Below are 22,718 nucleotides of genomic sequence, written 5' to 3'. Positions count from 1 at the left end.
AAAGGAAAAAGGGATAGGAGGGGGTGAGTAACAGGGGAGTTACTCCGTGAGGTATCGGATGCTAAACCGCAAACCACTGACTCAGTACTTAGCACTACGACTATGTAGGCCTAGCTCTAGCATGAAACAAACACAGTGTCTAATACACCACATAAAACATCCAATGCGCTGATAGTACATGCTACTCTATGCACCCCGCATTTCCTCATAAGGATATATGTATATCTCCAGGCGTACAGTAGTCCATCTCTGCACTCCCACACTCTGCACGTCGGCGACTGATACAAACGTCTTTGTACCCCCGCAATCTCACTGCTCGTCGGCGGCTTACACAAACGTCTTTGTGCACCCGCAATCACACTGCTCGTCGGCGGCTTACACAAACGTCTCTGTGCACCCGCAATCACACTGCTCGTCGGCGGCTTACACAAACGTCTTTGTGCACCCGCAATCCACACAAACGGACTTATATATTTATATACATATATATAGCAGTTTTAACATCACTCAAATCATTTAACCGTTGAATCCTCTATTATCCTATTTCCGGTTTAACAATCATGATAATAATAAACAAACAAGACTCTCAAACAGACTCGATTCACAGAGACGGATCATGTTTCGAAACTAGACTTTCCATAATAGTAGTACTAAACTAGCTCGGGATTTAACGGAATAGCCCTCACCTTAGCCACAGGCTGAAATGAACAACGGAAGATGCGGTCAACTGAGGTCAACTGCAACAGGAGAATCAACGACTTAAGCTCAGCTTATCTGGAAATAAGTTTCCTACAATAGAAACTTTCCTAAAATAGAAACCTCTCCTAAAATAGAAACTTTCCTAAAATAACAACTTTCCTAAAATAGCAACTTTCCTAAAATAGAAACTTTCCTAATATAACTTATTTCCTAAATTAGAAACTTTCCTAAAATATTCCTATAACTAGAAATAAGGAGGCAACAAACTTACTAGAAAAACCAGCCAGAAGCTCGTCTAGAAATCCCACCGGAAGCTCGTCTAGAAATCTCGCCGGAAGCTCGCCCAGAAATCTCGCCGGAAGCTCACCCGGAAATCTCACCAGAAAATTCACTAGCGACTGGTCGTCGAATAATTCAACAACAACTCGTCACACGCAAAGAAATACTTTGACTTGATGAGAATAAAAAGAAAGGGTGGAGTTTCTTATATAGGAGAAGGGAAAGGAGGTAGATTTTCTAAACTTCCAATGTGGGACAAAATAAAAAGAGAGAATTGGGCTTTAATTTTAACAAAACCACAAAGGCTCTACCAAAACAAAATTAGGGTCGTTACAATTATCCCCCCCTTAATCGGAATTCGTCCCGAATTCAAGGGAGAGAAGAATGAGATGAAAACAGAGGACACGAACAGAAACTTGATCTTAAAAACACAAGATAACCACATAGAACAACATGCACACACATACACCGTAAACTACCAAGGTGAAAGATACATACCATCAATCGGCTCAACCCTCGTTGCCTCCTGCAGAAAATCCTCATGGGGCGATGGTCGGACGCTTAGCCGGCGGGGGAAGTGTAGTATGTTCCCTCGTTGGGCACTCTCTGAAATAATGACCCGTCTGACCACAATTAAAGCAACTACCAGGTCCCGCTGCTGGAGCTGCAATCTTCCCAGTACCCTGAACTTCGGCTGGTCTACTCCGACAATACTTGGACACGTGTCCCATCCTACCACAAGTAAAACACTGGACGCACTCTCCAAAATGGTGGCGATGGCACTTGTCGCAACTAGGTGCTCCTAACTGTTCCCATGTTCTCTTTTGTTGCTCTGAACTCCTTCCCGACTTAGGTTGAGATTCTTTGAAAAATTTCTGCTCCTCAGCAATACATGCCTCTTTCACAGCAGCCTTCTCTACCAGATCCTCCAAACTGGTGTAAGTAACCATACTGCACCTGCCACGGAGATCGACTCGCATACCATCTAAGAACCTCCTGATCAAGTCCTCTGCATCAAAATGATTACCAGCAAACAAGCGGAGCTGGCAAAAATCTCGCTCGTACTCCCTGACACTCCTAGTACCCTGCCTCAGATGCTCAAAAGCATTCCTCTTCTGGTGCAACGCTTCTCTGGGAAAGTACTTCTTGTCGAATGCGATGAGGAAATCCTCATAAGTCATGTCGCCATCACGCATCGATCGCACTCCATCCCACCATACTAATGCATCTCCACGCAGATAAAACTCTGCGATATTAAGACAAAGGCGCAACGGACAATTGATGGTCTGCAGACACGAAGCCAGCCTATGCTTCCACTTATAGGCCACTCCAGGGTCTACTGTTCCCTCAAAAGTCTCCAAATCCACAGTTTTCATCTGTCTCATTACCCGCATAAGCGTCTCATCAACCTCAAGAACCTGCCCTGGAAGAATGGGTGGCACAACCTCAGGAACTTGCCCTGGAAGAACGGGTGGCGCTGGTGGTGGAACCTGGAAAATCCCTGGAACATGCTGGATAGGGGGTTGCTGCTGTCCCTGAACCTGAACTGGTGGAACCGGCTGAATAGGGGGCTGCTGATGCCCCTGAGCCTGAACTGGCGGAACTTGCTGACCCTGCTGAGCTGCAGCCATCTGCCTAACCACTTCCTGTGCAGCTACTCTAGCAGCCTCCTGGACAGCTTGCTGAACTGCCTCATGTGCGGCCTGTCTAGCAGCATCCTGCACCATCTGCCTAAGGGCATCCTGATCAATCGGTGGAACTGGTGGCGGCACATGCTCATCTCCACCCTCTCGAGAAGCACTGGCGGCCTGAGTGCGAACAACTCTCTTACGCGGCGGCATCTGAAAGAAATAGCAATTCAATTAACTTCTGTCGAAACCGAACACTAACGATGCAAGACATAACGCAAGCAAAAAGGTGCTTTTTACTTTTATTTTTAAAACCCCCATATTCCCATAAATATTTTAAAAATCGTCTAAAACCGAGTCAAAACCACGTCCCAACAAATCGCCATCCCGGGTCAGAGCCGGGACGGAACCCCGCTCTGAAACCAAATTGTAACACCCGTATTTTCCAAAATAATTTAAATAAGTAAAAAGTCTAAAATCTCCATTTATTACTTCTCAAAAGTCAACTCCAAAGTCATAAATCCAATAAATAGCCATAAAATCTAAATAACATAATAAATCCCAAAAATATCGATAAAAGTATAAAACCGCAAGTTTGAAAAAGAAAAGAAATAAAACTCCCAAAGCACCAATCCGATAGCAATCACTCCTGCTCGTCAGTCTCACCTGAAAAGGGAAAAGGGATAGGAGGGGGTGAGTAACAGGGGAGTTACTCCGTGAGGTATGGGATGCTAAACCGCAAACCACTGACTCAGTACATAGCACTACGACTATGTAGACCTAGCTCTAGCATGAAACAAACACAGTGTCTAATACACCACATAAAACATCCAATGCGCTGATAGTACATGCTACTCTATGCACCCCGCATTTCCTCATAAGGATATATGTATATCTCCAGGCGTACAGTAGTCCATCTCTGCACTCCCACACTCTGCACGTCGGCGACTGATACAAACGTCTTTGTACCCCCGCAATCTCACTGCTCGTCGGCGGCTTACACAAACGTCTTTGTACACCCGCAATCACACTGCTCGTCGGCGGCTTACACAAACGTCTCTGTGCACCCGCAATCACACTGCTCGTCGGCGGCTTACACAAACGTCTTTGTGCACCCGCAATCCACACAAACGGACTTATATATTTATATACATATATATAGCAGTTTTAACATCACTCAATTCATTTAACCGTTGAATCCTCTATTATCCTATTTCCGGTTTAACAATCATGATAATAATAAACAAACAAGACTCTCAAACAGACTCGATTCACAGAGACGGATCATGTTTCGAAACTAGACTTTCCATAATATTAGTACTAAACTAGCTCGGGATTTAACGGAATAGCCCTCACCTTAGCCACAGGCTGAAATGAACAACGGAAGATGCGGTCAACTGAGGTCAACTGCAACAGGAGAATCAACGACTTAAGCTCAGCTTCTCTGGAAATAAGTTTCATAAAATAGAAACTTTCCTAAAATAGAAACCTCTCCTAAAATAGAAACTTTCCTAAAATAACAACTTTCCTAAAATAGCAACTTTCCTAAAATAGAAACTTTCCTAATATAACTTATTTCCTAAATTAGAAACTTTCCTAAAATATTCCTATAACTAGAAATAAGGAGGCAACAAACTTACTAGAAAAACCAGCCAGAAGCTCGTCTAGAAATCCCACCGGAAGCTCGTCTAGAAATCTCGCCGGAAGCTCGCCCAGAAATCTCGCCGGAAGCTCACCCGGAAATCTCACCAGAAAATTCACTAGCGACTGGTCGTCGAATAATTCAACAACAACTCGTCACACGCAAAGAAATACTTTGACTTGATGAGAATAAAAAGAAAGGCTGGAGTTTCTTATATAGGAGAAGGGAAAGGAGGTAGATTTTCTAAACTTCCAATGTGGGACAAAATAAAAAGAGAGAATTGGGCTTTAATTTTAATAAAACCACAAAGGCTCTACCAAAACAAAATTAGGGTCGTTACAATTATCCCCCCCCCCCTTAATCGGAATTCGTCCCGAATTCAAGGGAGAGAAGAATGAGATGAAAACAGAGGACACGAACAGAAACTTGATCTTAAAAACACAAGATAACCACATAGAACAACGTGCACACACATACACCGTAAACTACCAAGGTGAAAGATACATACCATCAATCGGCTCAATCCTCGTTGCCTCCTGCAGAAAATCCTCATGGGGCGATGGTCGGACGCTTAGCCGGCGGGGGAAGTGTAGTATGTTCCCTCGTTGGGCACTCTCTGAAATAATGACCCGTCTGACCACAATTAAAGCAACTACCAGGTCCCGCTGCTGGAGCTGCAATCTGCCCAGTACCCTGAACTTCGGCTGGTCTACTCCGACAATACTTGGACACGTGTCCCATCCTACCACAAGTAAAACACTGGACGCACTCTCCAAAATGGTGGCGATGGCACTTGTCGCAACTAGGTGCTCCTAACTGTTCCCATGTTCTCTTTTGTTGCTCTGAACTCCTTCCCGACTTAGGTTGAGATTCTTTGAAAAATTTCTGCTCCTCAGCAATACATGCCTCTTGCACAGCAGCCTTCTCTACCAGATCCTCCAAACTGGTGTAATTAACCATACTGCACCTGCCACGGAGATCGACTCGCATACCATCTAAGAACCTCCTGATCAAGTCCTCTGCATCAAAATGATTACCAGCAAACAAGCGGAGCTGGCAAAACTCTCGCTCGTACTCCCTGACACTCCTAGTACCCTGCCTCAGATGCTCAAAAGCATTCCTCTTCTGGTGCAACGCTTCTCTGGGAAAGTATTTCTTGTCGAATGCAATGAGGAAATCCTCATAAGTCATGTCGCCATCACGCATCGATCGCACTCCATCCCACCATACTAATGCATCTCCACGCAGATACAACTCTGCGATATTAAGACAAAGGCGCAACGGACAATTGATGGTCTGCAGACACGAAGCCAGCCTATGCTTCCACTTATAGGCCACTCCAGGGTCTACTGTTCCCTCAAAAATCCAAAATCAACCACATACTCAAAAAAAGATTAACTAAAGTATTAGTATCATAATCAGAACTATCAGAAGAAACAGATAGTGATAATTCAATAGACGAAAAAGGAAATTCAAGCGATTCTTAATCAGAATCACAAGAATTATCTGACAACCTATGCAATTGTAAAATAATAAATGTGATAGCTAAAGATAGTATGAGCAGTTCTTATTAGATATAATAGATTAAATTGATATTCCACAAATTAAAATAGAATATTTAATAAAACTAAAAGAAATAAAATGGAAAGAAAATTAATTATCTACGCCACAACATTTTAGTCTAAATAAAATATATTAAAAATATCCAACTCAAATTTTATTTAAACAAGTAACTACGTGATAAGTTAAACAGTGAAATACACATATTAAAGAATTACAATTAACAGTAAATCAGCAAGAATCAAAACATTTACAAATATATTCTCGATGTTAATCAAAGAAAATAATAATTCTCAAGGAATAATCAAAATTTAGAAAATAACAATGAAAATAAATTTAAAATAATGAAGACTACATCAAAATAATTAATGAAATTAATCACCATAAATGGTAAACAAATATTACTTTACATATAGGACATGATTTTAAATATTACCATGGATAATCTGGGTGAGCTTCCGACGAAATTTCTGGGCGAGCTTCCGACGGGATTTCTAGACGAGCTTCCGGCTTCCATATTTCTAGTTATTAGAATATTTTAGGAAAGTTTCTAATTTAGAAAATAAGTTATATTAGGGAAGTTTCTATTTTAGGAAAGTTTCTATTTTAGAAAAGTTTCCATTTTTGAAAACTTTATTTTCTGAGACTCTGAGCCTAAGTCGTTGACTCTGGTGTTCCAGTTGACCATCTCCCGTCGATCATTTCAGCCAGTTGCTAAGATGAGGGCTATTTCGTCTAATCTCGAGCTAGTTTAGTACTACTATTATGGAAAGTCTAGTTTCGAAACATGATCCGTCTCTGAAAATCGAGTCTGTTTGAGAGTCTTGTTTGTTTATTATTATTATTGATTGTTAAACCGAAAATAGGATAATAGAGGATTCAACATTTGAATGAATTGAGTGATGTTAAAACTGCTATATATATATATATATATATATAAGTCCGTGTGTGTGGATTGCGGGTGCACAAAGACGTTTGTGTAAGCCGCCGACGAGCAGTGTAATTGTGGGTGCACAAAGACGTTTGTGTAAGCCGCCGACAAGCAGTGTGATTGCGGTGCACAAAGATGTTTGTGTAAGCCTTAGATGAGCAGTGAGATTGCGGGGGTACAAAGACGTTTGTATCAGTCGCCGATGCGCAAATTGTGGTAGTGCAGAGATGAACTACTGTACGCCTGGTGATAATATATATCTTTATGAGGAAATGCGGGGTGCATAGAGTAGTTGGTACTATCAGTGCATTGTTTGTATTGTGCTTTAGGCATATGTTTGTTTTGTGAGGTGTACTAGGCACCGTGGTTGTTTCATGCTAGAGTTAGACCTACATAGTCGTAGTGCTACATACTGAGTCAGTGGTTTGCGGTTTAGCGTCTCATACCTCACTGACTGACTCCCCTGTTGCCCACCCCTCCACTACAAGAAAACACGCCGAATTCCGACGGAGATTTCGACGGACTACAACGTCGTCAGACGGTTTTGACGGATTTCCGACCGCTTTCGGACGAAAACAAAAAAACTGAAGTCGTCGGAAATTCGTCGGAATTTTCCGATGACTTTTCGACGACATTCCGATAAAACATATAACCGTTGTAGTCGTCGGAAATTCGTCGGAATATACCGACGAAATTCTAACGACATTCCGATTAACAGATATAAACGTTACGGTCGTCGGTATTCCGTCGGCATTTTTTGATGAATTTCCGACGAACCACGTGACCGTTGCCGACAAATATATATGACTGTTTTATAGCCGTTTGAGATTGGAAAATACCGACGGAATTCTGACGGACTGCTTTATATCTGTCGGAATTCCGTCGGAAAGTCGTCAGATGGCCGTAAGCAATTTCCCATAAATGCAACCCCTCCTCATTCAACTCATTCACACTTCATTCACACTTCATTCTCTCTAGTCATAACAATTCCGTGAAAATCATGTCTTCAGGAGCTTATTATCGTTCGTGGATGGATAAACCTCATTTGGATAGTGATAGATGTATGTATTGACAACTGCATGATCTACTGGAGAGCGGATGAGACACGGAATGTATGCAAATTTTGTGGGAAACCTCGTTATCAGGAGACGAGGGGAAGAGTTCCGATCCCGTTCAAAAGAATGTGGTATTTTCCTTTGACGGAAAGATTGAAGAGGTTGTATCAGTGTGAGCGCACAGCAAAAGCAATGAGATGGCATGCAGAGCATTCCATAAATGGTGAGATTTTACATCTTTCAGATGCGAAGGCTTGGAAACATTTCCAGTTAACATATCCAGAATTTGCTGAAGAGAGAAGAAATGTTTATCTTGGATTATCTACTGATGGTTTCAGCCCGTTTGGAAAGCATGGAAGGCAGTATTCTCTATGGCCAGTTATTGTGACACCGTACAACTTACCGCCGAGCTTGTGCATGCGACGAGAGTTTTTGTTTCTCTCAATTCTCGTCCCCGGGCCAGATCATCCTAAAAGATCACTAGATGTGTTTCTTCAACCACTGATATATGAGTTGCAACAACTATGGGCACATGGTTTTGAGACATACGATGTTTCGTGCAAAGAAAACTTTCAGATGCGGGCAGTACTTATGTGGACAAAAAGTGACTTTCCAGCATATGGTATGTTATCTGGATAAACAACACATGGGAGGCTATCATGTCCATATTGTCAAGATGACACATATGTTTTCCAACTAAAGAACGAAAGGAAAACGTGTTGGTTTGACTGTCACAGACGATTTCTACCACCCGATCATCCATACCGCAGGAGTAAGACTTCGTTTACGAAGAACAAGCAGGTGTTTGATGGTCCACCTGAGGAAGTTAGTGGGGAAGATTTGTTGAAGCAGTTTAGAGATTTTGATGCAGAAAGGACGCCAGATGTAGGTGGACATGAAAACATTCGAGTAAGTGCGATTGGAGATCTACATAACTGGCACAAAAAGAGTATTTTCTGGGATCTGCCATATTGGGAGAGTCATCTATTGCGGCATAATTTAGATGTCATGCATATTGAGAAGAACTTCTTCGACAATCTAATGAACACAGTCCTTAACATCCAAGGTAAAACGAAGGATAATTTGAAGTCAAGGTTGGATTTAGTCGATATCTGTGATCGTTCTGAACTTCACGTTGATGAGAACGGTACGGCCCATTTTCCCATTTATCGGCTGGATGGTGCTAGAAAAGAAGAGTTCTTTGATTGGATTACAGATAAAGTGAAATTTCCTGACGGATATGCTTCAAATTTGGGGAACTGCGTTGATAGAAGCGAAGGAAAGTTTACTGGCTTGAAGAGTCATGATTGTCATGTAATTATGCAGCGCCTCCTTCCGTTTGCTTTTTCAGCATTATTGCCACGTAATGTTCATGAAGCAATTGCAGGTATCTTATATTTTTACAATTTAATTTATTTTTATATTTAACAATTATGCTTATATAAACTTAATACTTATGAAAATTATGTCTTTTATCTATGTAGGGATAAGTGTTTTCTTCCGCGACTTATGCAGCAGAGTAGTGACTGAAGAGGGTATTAATAATTTGAAGACAAACGCACCAGTCAGCATGTGCAACTTCGAGAAGATATTTCCTCCATCATTCTTTGATGTAATGGAACATCTTGTTATTCATCTCGCAAGAGAATTGGAACTTGGTGGTCCTGTGCAATACAGATGGATGTATATTTTTGAGCGTTATATGCATCATCTGAAGAAGATGGTCAAAAATCAAAGCAGAGTGGAAGGATCTATAGTGGCACAGGTGATCAATGAAGAAACTGCAATCTTTGCTGAAAATTATTTTCTACCAGAAGTGCATACAAAACACCGAAGACCTGCTCGGCATGATGACAGAGGGGAGAGAGCAACATATCATGTTACTGTCCCAAGCATGTTCAAGGAAATAGGACGACTTAGTGGAAACTTCACAAAGCGCAGACTTACGGACACTGAGCACGCTCATTTGCAAACATATTTGCTCACCAACTATGAAGATGTTCTACAATATGAGAGGTAAAAATATTTATTCATTTACATTGTTAGATTAATATTCAACAAATTTATTTCATATTGATAATATTTTTGTATATAGAGTATATATGGCGGAGTTGCGTATTACTCACAGGCATGCAACAGAAGATGAGCTTCAACAACTTAGAGATAACGGATTTGCTGCGTGGCTTCGTAGTTATCTGAGTCATATATCATATTACCCTATGCAAATGAGTAGTTTAAATTTAATATAAACTAATTAACTTTTCACTCATATATATTTTTAATTTATAGGTGAATGATGGTTTGGCCAGAGCTTTTGTGTTCGATGATTGGATACACGAATTTGTGCAGGGACCAAACTATGTGGTCAAATCATATCCAAAATTTTGTACGCGAGGATATGCATTCACAAGGAAAGGTCATTCTAAGACAACATATGATGCTGGTGTTTCATCTTCTTCCGGTGACGATGTCTACTACGGCAACTTAAAAGAAATATTGGAAATCCAATTTCCTCGAATAGTTGGATTGTGTTGTGTAGTATTCTATTGTGATTGGTATGACACCACCCAGATAGAGGAGTGAATATTGATGCGTTTGGTGTTACATCAGTTCATTCGCGGCGGAAACTTCAATATTGTGATCCCTTCATTCTTGGTTTGCAAGCTGATCAGGTATGTCAATCTATTCATAATTTTTTACCAATATAATTAATTAATGTTATATATTTTACTAATATTTGTATAATTGATATGTATAGGTGTGCTACATCAGTTACCCTCGGGTGACGTACAGAGACGATCCATGGGTCACTGTAACGCAAATCAACCCAAGAGGACGAGTGGATGGAACTTCTGATGATGATGAACCATTGCAACCAGAGTCCACCAGCAACGCCCAGGCAGTTGAAGATTTGGCAAATGTTGAACTCGTTGAGGATTTGACTGAGTTTGGACTTGATGTTGTTGTACATTCGGAGCCAGAAGCTGAGGTTGGGGAGTTTGATGAAGATTCAGATAATTCTGATTAGTTTTTTTTTTTTTATTGGTCCGTCGGAAATCCCTCGCAAAATACCGACGACATAGCGACGACAAAGAGTTTCATTAAAGTTTGGAAATGTCCTCGGTAATTCGTCGGAATATACCGGCGACATTCCGACGAACAAGACAAGTTCGTCGGAATGTCGTCGGTATATTCCGACGAATTACCGAGGACATGTGTTTCTAAAAAATTTCAGACATAAAAATCTATAAATTTATATGCCAAAACTATGAAAATAACACATAATAAGTGTTTAGTATAGTATTAGATCGCAACCGTTCAAATATAACAACTCATTAAAATATTTATGTATGCATATCATTGTTTTCATAACATCTCATCTTAACACTCATATACTTATACAATCATATTCATCTAATCTTACACTACAAAAAATGTTGTTGTGTAAAATCGTGTTATAAAAACATTTTTATTGTTAAATCTTTATGCAAATACTATATATATTATCAAAGATTTGGATTTTGCATTTAGAAACTTGTAACCAACCCTTAAACACTAAGTCGTCGGAATTCCGTCGAAAATGGTCGTCACTATTTCGTTATAAGTTTCCAGTAATAAACTATGTATAATAAAAGATTTAATTGTTTTTTAAACGTTTATAAGACCTTTTGTAAATATATAAATGAAAACATTAAAAATAGAAATGATTTGAAAAGATTTTTGATGTATTAATTTTTATTTTAGGTCCGAGGATGTACCCCGCCCCGCAGCCCGTCTTCGACGTAGCTCGGTGAGCAGTTCCTGTGCATCGGGATCGTCTCACGAACAAAACTCGGTTCCCGCATATATTCCTGCTCCAGCTCCCGCTGCCCCTCCCGCTGCTGCTCAACAGGATCCGGGGGTCATGCCAGTTGATCTATTGGTTCAACAACCAGGTCGAGAGCATCTCCCGGTTCTCCATCCCAACCCACGACGAGGACATAGCACTTGGTTAGTGTATTTTTTTTTGTAGCATTATGTTTTTTTTCCATTAATTAACTTGTTAACTAACTTGTATTTTTTTTAAAGGTTCACCAAGTCGAGAAATGGCATTAGCAGGAGCATCAACTAGATGATGTACTCCATGCTTCGTTTTGGATATCCAAAGTGGAGTGTGATCCCTTCCGAAGAACGAGAGTTGTGGTTTCGACAGTTTGCGGTAAACTCTTCATTTTTTTTAAGTATTTACATTTTTCTAATATATTTACTTATTATATTATGTTTGTTTTGTAGCAAGAGTTCAACTAGCACTCCGATCTCACGGAAACAGTCCGTAAGAAATTCAACGAAAAGGACATGGACTCTTATACGAAGCAGATAAACGCGTTGAAGACAGTTTGGCAGAAGAACAAGAGGCCACGGTTCATCAACGGGACGGTGTGGGAGCAGTTGATAGTTCATTGGGAGAAGGAACAAAATGCAGAGACGTCTTCTAGGAACTCCAAGAACCGGAAGAGCGATCGTGGCGGGAAAGGTATGTATGTGCACAACCTCGGCGCTTGCTCTATGTCTACTAAGGAGGATGAACTTGTAAGTTTTTTTTTTATTATTTATCTTTATATTTTTTAAATAAATATTTTATATATTCCTTGACTAATAATGGCAGTTTTTTAGATCGAAGAAAATGACGGTAATCCTGTTGATCGTCTCCAACTCATTAAGGTGGCTCACACTAACAAGAAGACGGGTCAAATTGAGGACCTCGTGATCAAAGGTGTCGTTGATTTGGTGGAAGCTGAAATAGCATCTCAATCTCAGCCTCTCTCTGATGACGCCGATTCTACGGGAGCATCAACGAACTTGTCCCTATTGCAAATAAATGAGATGGTTGAAAAGGTAATTTTTTTTATTAATATTTTTATTTTATAATGTCGATTACTAATTTGTCCATATTTACTAACTTTAAATATTTTTGTAGGTGGTTCCTAAAAGGAAAGGAGGCAGTTTAGTTGGGTTGGCCCGCCGTGCTTCTTCGTATCCGGCATCTTCTTCGCAAGCTCCGTATGCCGATCCCATGATTCTCGAGGAGCTACATGACAAAGATGAACGGATTGGGGCATTGGGGGAGCAGAACACCACTATCCTTTCTTAGAATGCCACTATCCGTTCGGAGAATGCCACTATCCTTGCTGAGCTGGCATCCCAGAAGAAGTTCGACGCCGAGATAATGCAGAAGCTAGATCGTTTGATGTCTTCGAGTTCTTAGTTTTTTTCTGCTTTTTAAAACTTTCTAAATGTTTTTTTTTTTAATTTCGTTTTGCATGAATTTTAAACTTTCTGAATGTTTTTTTCTATTTCGGTTTGTATGAATTTAAATTCTATAATATTATTAGTTTTAAATTTATGATTTTATTTATTTATTAATTTTTAATATAAAAAATATATATAAAAATACAAAATTAATTCTTATTAAAATTGATATATTCCGACGAATTGAAGGCGTCGGACTATACCGACGAACCATGTCCTCGGAAAATACCGACGGACACTGGTTTGTCAGAACATACCGACGAATCAATGTTCGTCGGAAAATACCGACGGACTATGTGATAGACCGCGGTCCACGGATCAGTACATGGAGCCGAACCAGCCTGGAGTCCCGCATACGTCCGGCAAGGAGCTTTGGCTGGAACCATGGCCAGATGACCGATCTGACCATACTGGAGCTTGTCTTTCCCGTCCAACTTCACATTTGAAGACATATGGTCGAGCTAGAATCCAGTTTGGACGAGCTGGACGAGGTGACACTTACTTGGGCGAGCTAGATGAGCTGAGTGAGCTAAGTGACACTACTATGGAGCTGGATGAGCTGAATGACACTAGCTTGAAGCTGAATGAGCTAAGTAACACTGAAGATAGAGCTGGTTCAGCTGCTGGGCAAAATGGGCCTTTTCAGCCCAAAGAAACGTTCATTATGGGATTGTTTCTTTTCAAATTCGACCAGCCCTTTCCTCAGTCCATTTCAAGCACATTCTCATCAAGAATACCAAGAGGCAGTCAGCAAGAAAGTCTTGGTCGTGCATGGGAAAAAGAATTCAACAAAAATCATTAATTTCGGTTTTTAGTCAAAGTCTTCATTCTAGTTTCTATGTCTTGTTTTTAGCACATTCTTCTTTGGATTTCTACAACTTGTAATCCTATAAATAAGGCCTTAGAGCCACGAAATAACACAGATTGTTTTTCCCTTTTTATGAGTTTCTCTCATTGTTCTTTGTTTAGAATACTTCTTAGTTTCTTGGTGAGGTTATCTCCAAGTTTCGATTCTTCTTTTGTCGGACCGGTGCGCCACATCCGGCAACGATCGAAGTCTGGTAGTATCTTTGGGCTATTCCGCAACCCTTAGTGTCACCCCTCGATCCATCAGTTCTCAATCCTCTCGGATCTGAGTTCATATCAACCTTACCAAAAGAATGATCCTTATTTTGGTTCTATCAAGTGGTATCAGAGCCACTCTTCCGGTAACTCTATTATCATTCCATCTTCTCATCTCTCCATCTTCTTCAAACACTTCTTCGTCTACCTTTCTTAAATCCGGGCCCCTCATTACCATCCATATATATATAAAAAAAAGATTTACGATTTGATTCAAAAAAAAAAAAAAAAAAGTTCAAAGTTTGTTTTGTGGATTGGTGGTGGAAGAGAAAGCCCGCTGGCTGAGGAGAAACGGATTTCAAAAATCAAAAAAAAAAAAACTCTCTTATCTTTCTATCTTGAGAAAAATCCCTTGTTTGCTTGGATTTGCCCATTGGGATTCTTTGATTTGTTCTTTTAGAACATTGAGTAGAAACCTGTGTGTGATCAACTAAATCTGAGAGAAACACTTGAGTGGGTGAGATTAAAACACTTGAGAGTGTGAAGTTTTATTTCCTAACTTTTGTGTTGAGATTTTCAGGTTATGATGTTTGGTCTTCAAAGGAAAAGTAGCAAGGAGAAATCCCCACAACAAACTATCTCTCAATCTTCATTTAAATATTCTTTGAATAATTTTGATGAGTTTGTTATTGTGCAGGATAGGCCAAACAGGAGGTGCAATGAACCTTTCAAGTCGTCTCAAGGTGAAGCTGATCCAAAGAGGCGATTCGATCAGTTTGATGTCCAAGATTTATGTGACAATTTTGAGAAGGGAATGATGAAAGCCCTCAAAGACATCAGCAAGAGCCATAAGAAGAGTACATTCACACGTGCACCTGTAGCTGAGCCATCCTTATTCATTAGCAAGAAATCCAAAGGTAAATCTGAAACCCATGTTGAGGAGTTGAAAGATTTTTCAGATTCTTTACCTACCTTTGATGAATATGATGAAGAACCAATTGAAAGTTTGATGTCTTGTGAAGAAAGTTGTGATCTTCCTTATCTTGAATCTGAGTTTATAAATGATAATGAACAGGCTAATGTAGAACTAACTGTTTTGCAACCGGAGCATCCGAGTAGCTTTATTTTGTCTCAACAGGTTTTTGAGGAAGAGCCACTGGATATTCCACATCAGTGCCCATGTCTTGACACTTGGATATCTTTGGATGAAGTCCCAGAACCTATCTTTAATGTGGAGGACGAACCTGATCCAGTCTTTGATGAAGAAGCAACAAGCATCATATCCACCTTTATGGAGAGCCATCTTTGCTTTGATTCCGGCACAACTACTGCTCCTTCATCTCCTGCCCCTTTGCTTCCTGATCTTCAAGAGCACTGTGAGAAATCTGAATTAGTTATTTCTCTGCCTGACATGTTTGATAAGATCAGTTCTCTTGATGTGATTTGTTTTGGTCTAGATAAGATAAAAGAAAATTATTTTTCAAAATCTGTTTTTGGAAACATGATTAATTCTTTTAAAATCTTTGAACCTGATAAATTTCTTGATCAGCAACGTTTTCAAACTGACCTTGGCATCAGTTCTGAAATTATTTTGAGCTTTTATCAGTCCCTGGAACAAAGCAAAGTTTTTGATCATTTTGAAAAGTATCTTGAGCTTGATTTGAAACAAACTGATTTTTATGCTACAAAATCTTTTGATTCGTTTGTTTTCAAAGAAAATAGCTTTGATCTGAACTCGTCTAGGCATAGACTGATCACTGATGATTTGTTTGCATCTTCTCTGGACTTGGACGATTTCTTAATTAAAAAGATGCTGGAACAGAATTCACTTGAAACTGAAACTGGTTTTTGTGAACTTGATTTTTGTGATTCTGTTTTGCAGCCTGATCTCTTGAGTTTTGAAAATGATAAAACTTGGAATTTTCTGAGATCATCTTGTGAGAATTTTGTTGATTTGAGTGTTGATGATATATTGGTCTACAACACATTCTTTGAAAAATGTCTTGAGTCTTTGATAGTTGTTTCTCAATCTGAACTTAAGCTTGTGTGTTCAGATGTTGATAATGATATGGACGTTTTGGAAATGATTAAAGTTGTTGCATATCTTGACAAGATTCTTGTCTGTAATTTCTATTTTGATTTGCATCTTGACAGGCTGAAAAGTGTACTACTTGTTCTTGGAAATGATATCTTAAATTTTGATTTGAACAAGTATCTCTCTTGCACATTTGATCCTGGTCTTTTAGTGTTTGTTTTGAGTATCCAGGAAAGACAGGCTCAGCCTCTGAATGAAAGCATTGGCCGTGCCCAACAACCTCAGATTTGGAGAAGCTTTGTTGTTCAAACCGGCTACCTTGGTGCCAGCGACAGAGGTTCAGTATAAGAAGGATATCTCAACATTCCGAAGGTCTTTTGTCTTGACTCCAATTTTACTCGAAAGCCAAATCATCAAGGATTCACTGAGGCTTGGAATCGCATGAAAATCTTCACGGATGAAGAAGTTATGAATTTTCCAAACCATAGGTTCTTCAGTCCGTCTATCCGCGAGTACCAGATTTGTAAAGGATATTCATGCCCCATAAAGAAGCGGCCTGAGCCAAAACCGATCATAGGGTTCCATATGGATCTCCCAGCTTCTCAGAAAGACCGAAATCAGAAGGAATGGCCATGGGATCTTGAAGTTATGATCCATCCACCAAAACCGGCCAGACCAAAGACAGCACTGCCTTCTTCATTCAGCCAACAAACCAGAGAAAACCCAACAAAAGAGGCAGCAAAGTGTTCACCACATGAAAAACAATTGGAGCTGATCATCCTCCATGACCCAAATGTGTTTCTTCAGTCAACTTCCTGTCCAAAACAAAAACACTGTAAGGATCATGAGTTGATTGCCTCTACTCTTCATGAAAATGTTTTGAAACCGAGAATTTCAAAGAGAAAACATATTCTTACTTGGTTGAAAAACGTTTTGCTCAAACCTTTTCATGAATTGATTTCATTGAGCTGTGCTTTGAAAGAGATTTGGTGTAGGAAAAAGCATGAACTAAAATTTCTTTGGCCAAAGAATTCTTTTGATTTCCTTCATGATGATAATTTTTCAAATTTGGCATTGTCTCTTTCTTTCCATAACAGTTTCTCACCTTGGCCTGATTTTGAGATTGATAAATCAATTTTTGGCAACCAGCTTACTTGCTTAATGCTTGCCCACGTCCTTGATGATTATCCTAAGTGCTTGGATCCTGTTTTTGGTGTCTTAAGGATAGAGAAACCCTTTGATTATTCCTTTACCAGATTTGATGTGGTTTCTCTAGTTGCTTTGAATAAACAGGATAAGCATGATCAGTTTCTAAGGAGAGCAAGCACCAATGGGCGCCAAAGTACTTGGAATTTCTTGATGAAAATGACTTCAAAACTCCAAGGAAGTTTCTGTCCATATTTTTCATTCCCTGATTTTTCCATGAATTTTAATTCCTTTGTATCTAATTCTTCTCTTTTTGATATAGGTACTTTGGATTTAAGGACAAATCCTTTTGAAGAAGGAGGGAATGATAGACCGCGGTCCACGGATCAGTACATGGAGCCGAACCAGCCTGGAGTCCCGCATACGTCCGGCAAGGAGCTTTGGCTGGAACCATGGCCTGATGACCGATCTGACCATATTGGAGCTTGTCTTTCCCGTCCAACTTCACATTTGAAGACATATGGTCGAGCTAGAATCCAGTTTGGACGAGCTGGACGAGGTGACACTTACTTGGGCGAGCTAGATGAGCTGAGTGAGCTAAGTGACACTACTATGGAGCTGGATGAGCTGAGTAAGCCAAATGCACTAGCTTGGAGCTGAATGAACTAAGTAACACTGAAGATGGAGCTGGTTCAGCTGCTGGGCGAAATGGGCCTTTTCAGTCCAAAGAAAAGTTCATAAAAAGTTCATTATGGGATTGTTTCTTTTCAAATTCGACCAGCCCTTTCCTCAGTCCATTTCAAGCACATTCTCATCAAGAATACCAAGAGGGAGTCAGCAAGAAAGTCTTGGTCGTGCATGGGAAAAAGAATTCAACAAAAATCATTAATTTCGGTTTTTAGTCAAAGTCTTCATTTCTAGTTTCTATGTCTTATTTTTGGCACATTCTTCTTTGGATTTCTACAACTTGTAATCCTATAAATAAGGCCTTAGAGCCACGAAATAACACAGATTGTTTTTCCCTTTTTATGAGTTTCTCTCATTGTTCTTTGTTTAGAACACTTCTTAGTTTCTTGGTGAGGTTATCTCCAAGTTTCGATCCTTCTTTTGTTGGACCGGTGCGTCACATCCGGCAACGATCGAAGTCTGGTAGTATCTTTGGGCTATTCCGCAACCCTTAGTGTCACCCCTAGATGCATCAGTTCTCAATCCTCTCGGATCTGGGTTCATATCAACCTTACTGAAAGAGTGATCCTTATTTTGGTTCTATCACTATGGTTCGTCGGTATTTTCCGAGGACTTGGTTCGTCGGTATAGTCCGACGCCTTCATTTCGTCGGTATTTGCCGAGGACTTCGTTCGTCGGTATTTTCCGAGGATCGTTCTCCGTCGGTATATAGTTTTCCCGATGAACTCTGGTCTCGTGTGTCCGCATCGGAATATCGTCGGAAGTTCGTCAGAATGACGTTTCTCGGTATTCGTCAGAAAGTCGTCGGAAGGTCTGACAAAATTCCGGCGAATTCTTTTTCCGACGAAATGATACCGACGAATGGGTTCGTCAGAAATTCGTCGGAATAGGCATATTCCGACGAATTTCTGACGATTTCGGCCATCGGAATCCTCCTGTTTTCTTGTAGTGCTCTTCTTTCCCTTGCAGGTGAACTTGGTGAGTATTTGGGTATCTGGACAGTTTGGTGTCTTGGAGATCGGATATTTTATTTCAGTTTTACATTCGTTTTACTTGACATATTTTTATAATTAAATTTAAAGATGTATTCCTTTTGGATTAATCAACGCCTCAAGGAATCATGTTCAACGTATTGATAAGCACATCCGCATTAGGCTGCTAACAATCAAGGACAGTCTACACACCAAAGGTTTGCAAGCATGGGTACCATATAAAGTTTTTCTTTTTGTATTATTTGTGAAGGACACCATATAAAGTTTTTCTTTTTTAATTTATTTACACAAAGATGCATCTTATGTAAAAAAGTGACATTTTTCTTTTGAGTTTAACTTAACATTTAATTAAAAAAAATCAAAAGATGTTCATCCTAAGCTTTCTTTCTAACTTCTCTTCTGTCCTTCTTCCTTATTCCTTCCTTTATTTCTCTTCGATCTCCATTGGGTTAAGCTTATCAAAAGCGTTGTAATTTAATGGTAAGAGTGTTGTTAATTTGTTTCATTCCTTTAAAAGTAAAATTATAGTGTGTATGTTACATCTCAGTTTTTATGATCACAAAATCTTTCAAAAACAGAATAATTATTACAAACATAATTTAGAGAAAATAGAAATTGCTAAACATCAGAAATAACATTTAAATATGTAAATAAATATAATAGTTGAAACGTAAAATATTCATTTCTTCTCATTCATGCCAAGACTGTTCTTAACACCATCTAAAGCACCTTGAGCCATGTTCTTCACAGATTCTCCTGTCTGCTCTCCAAAATCATATTGAAATACCAATATATTTACCAAGTTATATTTTATTATTAATAACTATATTAAGGTATATTGGAAGACCTACATAATATATGCTGTAAATTTAACCTCAAACTAGATTTTGACCCGCGCTTTCAAAGCGCGGGTTTATTTTTGTTTTTTTTTCAATTGATAAATATTTAGTAAATGTCACATTTTTATATATTTGTGTTTTATTTTATAAAAGACTTAAAAAATTTATCTTTATTTATCGTATTTCATTTTAAATGACTATTTATGTTTAAAAAATTAAATTTTATTTTTTTAATGAATTAAGTTGGTATAACTCTGATAAATTAATTTTACTATGTGGTTAATATTTTAATTAAAAAAGTTATATACTTTTAATAAAGATTTATACTTTTCAATAAAAAAATCAATTATTTTTATGAATGCTTAAATTATATTAAGAAAAGAAAAAAAATAATAATTAAGAATAGTTGAAAAACAATTATTTTAACTTGGACTCAATGGCCCAAAGGAAAAAAAAAAATTGAATCTGATTTTTTAATATGCCCAAAAAGCCCAAGAGAGATTTGATTTGGGCTGGATCCAAAAATAATGACCCAATATAGATTTGTTATTAATATTACTTAATTGATCTTAATGAAACATGCAATGTTAGTGAAGGAAACATGCCCCTAAGATAATTATGACAATAGGATCCTGCTTTAATAGTATAGATAGGTATATTCAATAAAGAACTTAACGGAAGAAAACGTAACGAAAATATACCTGGCCGAGAAAACCAGTGGTTTGTTCTTGGCCATGTTGGGCGGATTCTCTGGTGGAATGAGATTTATCAGCAGACTTGTTTTGTGCCGAATGTGTAACATCAATTGCCTTGTCATGTGCTGATTGTGCCACCTCTGCAGTCTTATCACGTGCTGATTGTGCAGTCTGCTTGGCAGACTCAGTCCACTGCTCGGCCTTCTCCTGCCGTATCCATTAGAACGTTATATACAAAAACATAATTAGGATTTGGTGAAATACGTATTCGATATAGTTTAAAATTGATTAATAAAAAATTTGAGGTCGCCGATCATACGTGAGCTTGGCCCTTGGTTTGGCCAGCATTGAATGCTTGCTGTGACATGGTTAATTATCCAAAGAAGCAAAATTTATAAAGAAGATTCAAGTGTATGAGAGAGTTCGTTCTATGAGCCTTGATTGATTGAATTGGTTTCATAAGGGGTATATTTATAGCACTTTTGTTTGGATTTCTTTGAATTTTTAGTAAGTGGTGGACAAAACTTTTGTGTGTTTGTGGATTTATTTATGTTGATCTTGAGAGAATTGTGGTTAGCCATTTGTGTTGTTCTGTAACATCATCTTGACTTTTTCTTTCCTTTTACTTTTTCAGAAAAAAAAAATCAAAGTTCTTGGTCTCCCACCCTCTTCCCCAAATAGAAATATAATGTAGAAAAATCAAATTATTTTTAAGAGTACCGAAATGAATAGGGATCCGTTATCCAATCTAAATTTTCTTCCTTTTGGAATTTCAATTTTTTGGGCATGGCGAACTGTGGTCCAAATTTTGATATCCAAGACTAACCCGTGTATAATTTATGGGTTGTATGGGTTATAGAAACTCCGACCATAAGAATAAAGAAATTGAGTGAAATACACTAAGCTAGATACTAGTTTCAAAAATACAGTTAAACAAAAACTCTCTAACATTTGGATTTTAGGATTTAGTAATTATGGTTTAGGGTTTAGTATGAAAAAGGTGGAATCTAAGTTTATAAACTTTTTAAATAATTCTGAACTATTTATAAATAGGGTCTTTTTGCGAATATAATTCAAAACTTGAATTCAAACCCAAAACAAACTCATGTTTTTTTTGGAACTTTGACTTACCTAATTCACCCCCAAAGTTCAGATTTTCACGAAAATGTTATCACTTTTTTTCTTTTCGTAAATGCATATTTTACTCTATCACACTCATCTTCCTCAAGTATTCAAAATAATGTCATTGCCATCAATATACTAACCACCATGAACAATCAATTGGAAGCTTTTAATGTCCCTAAAAATCGATTTACACTCTTTCTTACTCAATTCTTATGAACTAAAAACAACATCTCTTTACTTTCTCTCCATATTCATCAAAAAAAAACCCAAAAATTTGATTCTAACATTTTTATGGTTCATAGAGCCATTGAAGGTTAGGCTTCTCGGTGGGTTACTTTCGTTTGAGTTATGTGTGGTTAAAAAAGACTTATGTTTGTTAAGGAAGTTATCTCAATAATTTAAGGTATGAAATCGAGATTTTATCCAGATCTGTTCGCCTAGAAGACTTCCGGGTAAGTCTTATGGCTGTAGACGACTTACCTGGAAGTCTTCTGGTCAATGCAGAGGTTAGTTTTGCAATTGACTTTTAAATGTGTTTTTTGAGACGACTTTTACTCAAGTCGTCCATTTTTGTTTGTTTAAAAAAATTTCGAGGAACCCAGAGACGACTTCCATGTAAGTCGTCTCGGATAAACATGTTAGTTTTGCATTTGACCTGAATGTGTCATAAATTTAACTTTTACTGGAAGACTTAGAAAACCAAAAAAAATCAATATTTTATTATAAATATATGACGTCCAAGTAAGTCGTTTCAAATTATTTTTGCAATTAGAAAATAAAACTTATATATTTAATTTATTCTAGACGACTTACTTGAAAGTCGTCCGGTCAACGACTTACACGAAAGACGTCCAAGATTTTATTCTGAGATTCTGGTCAAACCTTGCTTATCTTGGACGACTTCAGTATAAGTCGTCGACCGGACGACTTTGAAGTAAGTCGTCTAGAATAAATGTTTTATTTTTCAATTGCAAATCTAACCTGAAACGATTTACATGGAAGTCGTCTAGTTATAATAAAATAATGATTTTTTTTTTGTTTTCAACTGGACGAC

The 22,718-nt window shown here is 38.5% G+C and overlaps 3 protein-coding genes across 8 annotated transcripts in view; 1 reads left to right on the top strand and 2 right to left on the bottom strand.

Moving 5' to 3' along the window:
* The window catches only part of LOC103833097, a 1,138,500-nt gene that overhangs the window by 852 nt on the left and 1,114,930 nt on the right, over nucleotides 1-22,718 (bottom strand). For 2 of the 5 annotated variants that reach the window (XR_004449952.1, XR_004449953.1), the window contains one exon: nucleotides 3,076-3,272. Coding sequence is in view for 1 of the 5 variants with exons in the window: in XM_033276557.1 (XP_033132448.1) it covers nucleotides 1,518-2,819 (1,302 nt within the window). In the remaining 4 variants the exon portion in view is untranslated. Of the gene's footprint in view, nucleotides 1-26; nucleotides 3,273-3,962; nucleotides 4,640-22,718 lie in introns of those variants that run through there. The other 3 variants (XR_004449955.1, XR_004449954.1, XM_033276557.1) reach the window with 3 other exon arrangements.
* LOC117127150 lies at nucleotides 5,153-12,270 on the top strand. Of its 2 annotated transcripts, XR_004449957.1 has the most exons (3): nucleotides 5,153-9,181; nucleotides 9,279-10,466; nucleotides 10,553-12,270. XR_004449957.1 is itself a non-coding variant. In XM_033276566.1 (2 exons), exons 1-2 carry the CDS (start codon nucleotides 8,803-8,805, stop codon nucleotides 9,812-9,814), a joined length of 915 nt encoding a protein of 304 aa, XP_033132457.1. In that variant the 5' UTR covers nucleotides 5,153-8,802; the 3' UTR covers nucleotides 9,815-12,270. The 2 variants fall into 2 exon arrangements, 1 of the variants encoding a protein (XP_033132457.1); XM_033276566.1 differs by having other exon boundaries at nucleotides 9,279-12,270.
* LOC103833398 (late embryogenesis abundant protein 1) lies at nucleotides 19,335-20,970 on the bottom strand. The gene is made up of 3 exons (XM_009109486.3): nucleotides 20,859-20,970; nucleotides 20,546-20,746; nucleotides 19,335-19,765 (listed from the first exon to the last, which is right to left on the bottom strand). The coding sequence occupies exons 1-3, from the start codon at nucleotides 20,904-20,906 to the stop codon at nucleotides 19,685-19,687; spliced, it is 330 nt and encodes a 109-aa protein (XP_009107734.1). The 5' UTR covers nucleotides 20,907-20,970; the 3' UTR covers nucleotides 19,335-19,684.

Source organism: Brassica rapa, chromosome A08, assembly GCF_000309985.2.
Source record: "Brassica rapa cultivar Chiifu-401-42 chromosome A08, CAAS_Brap_v3.01, whole genome shotgun sequence".
Taxonomy (NCBI): Eukaryota; Viridiplantae; Streptophyta; class Magnoliopsida; order Brassicales; family Brassicaceae; genus Brassica; species Brassica rapa.
The sequence above is the reverse complement of the archived record's forward strand: the minus strand, read 5'-3'. Positions and strand labels throughout refer to the sequence as shown.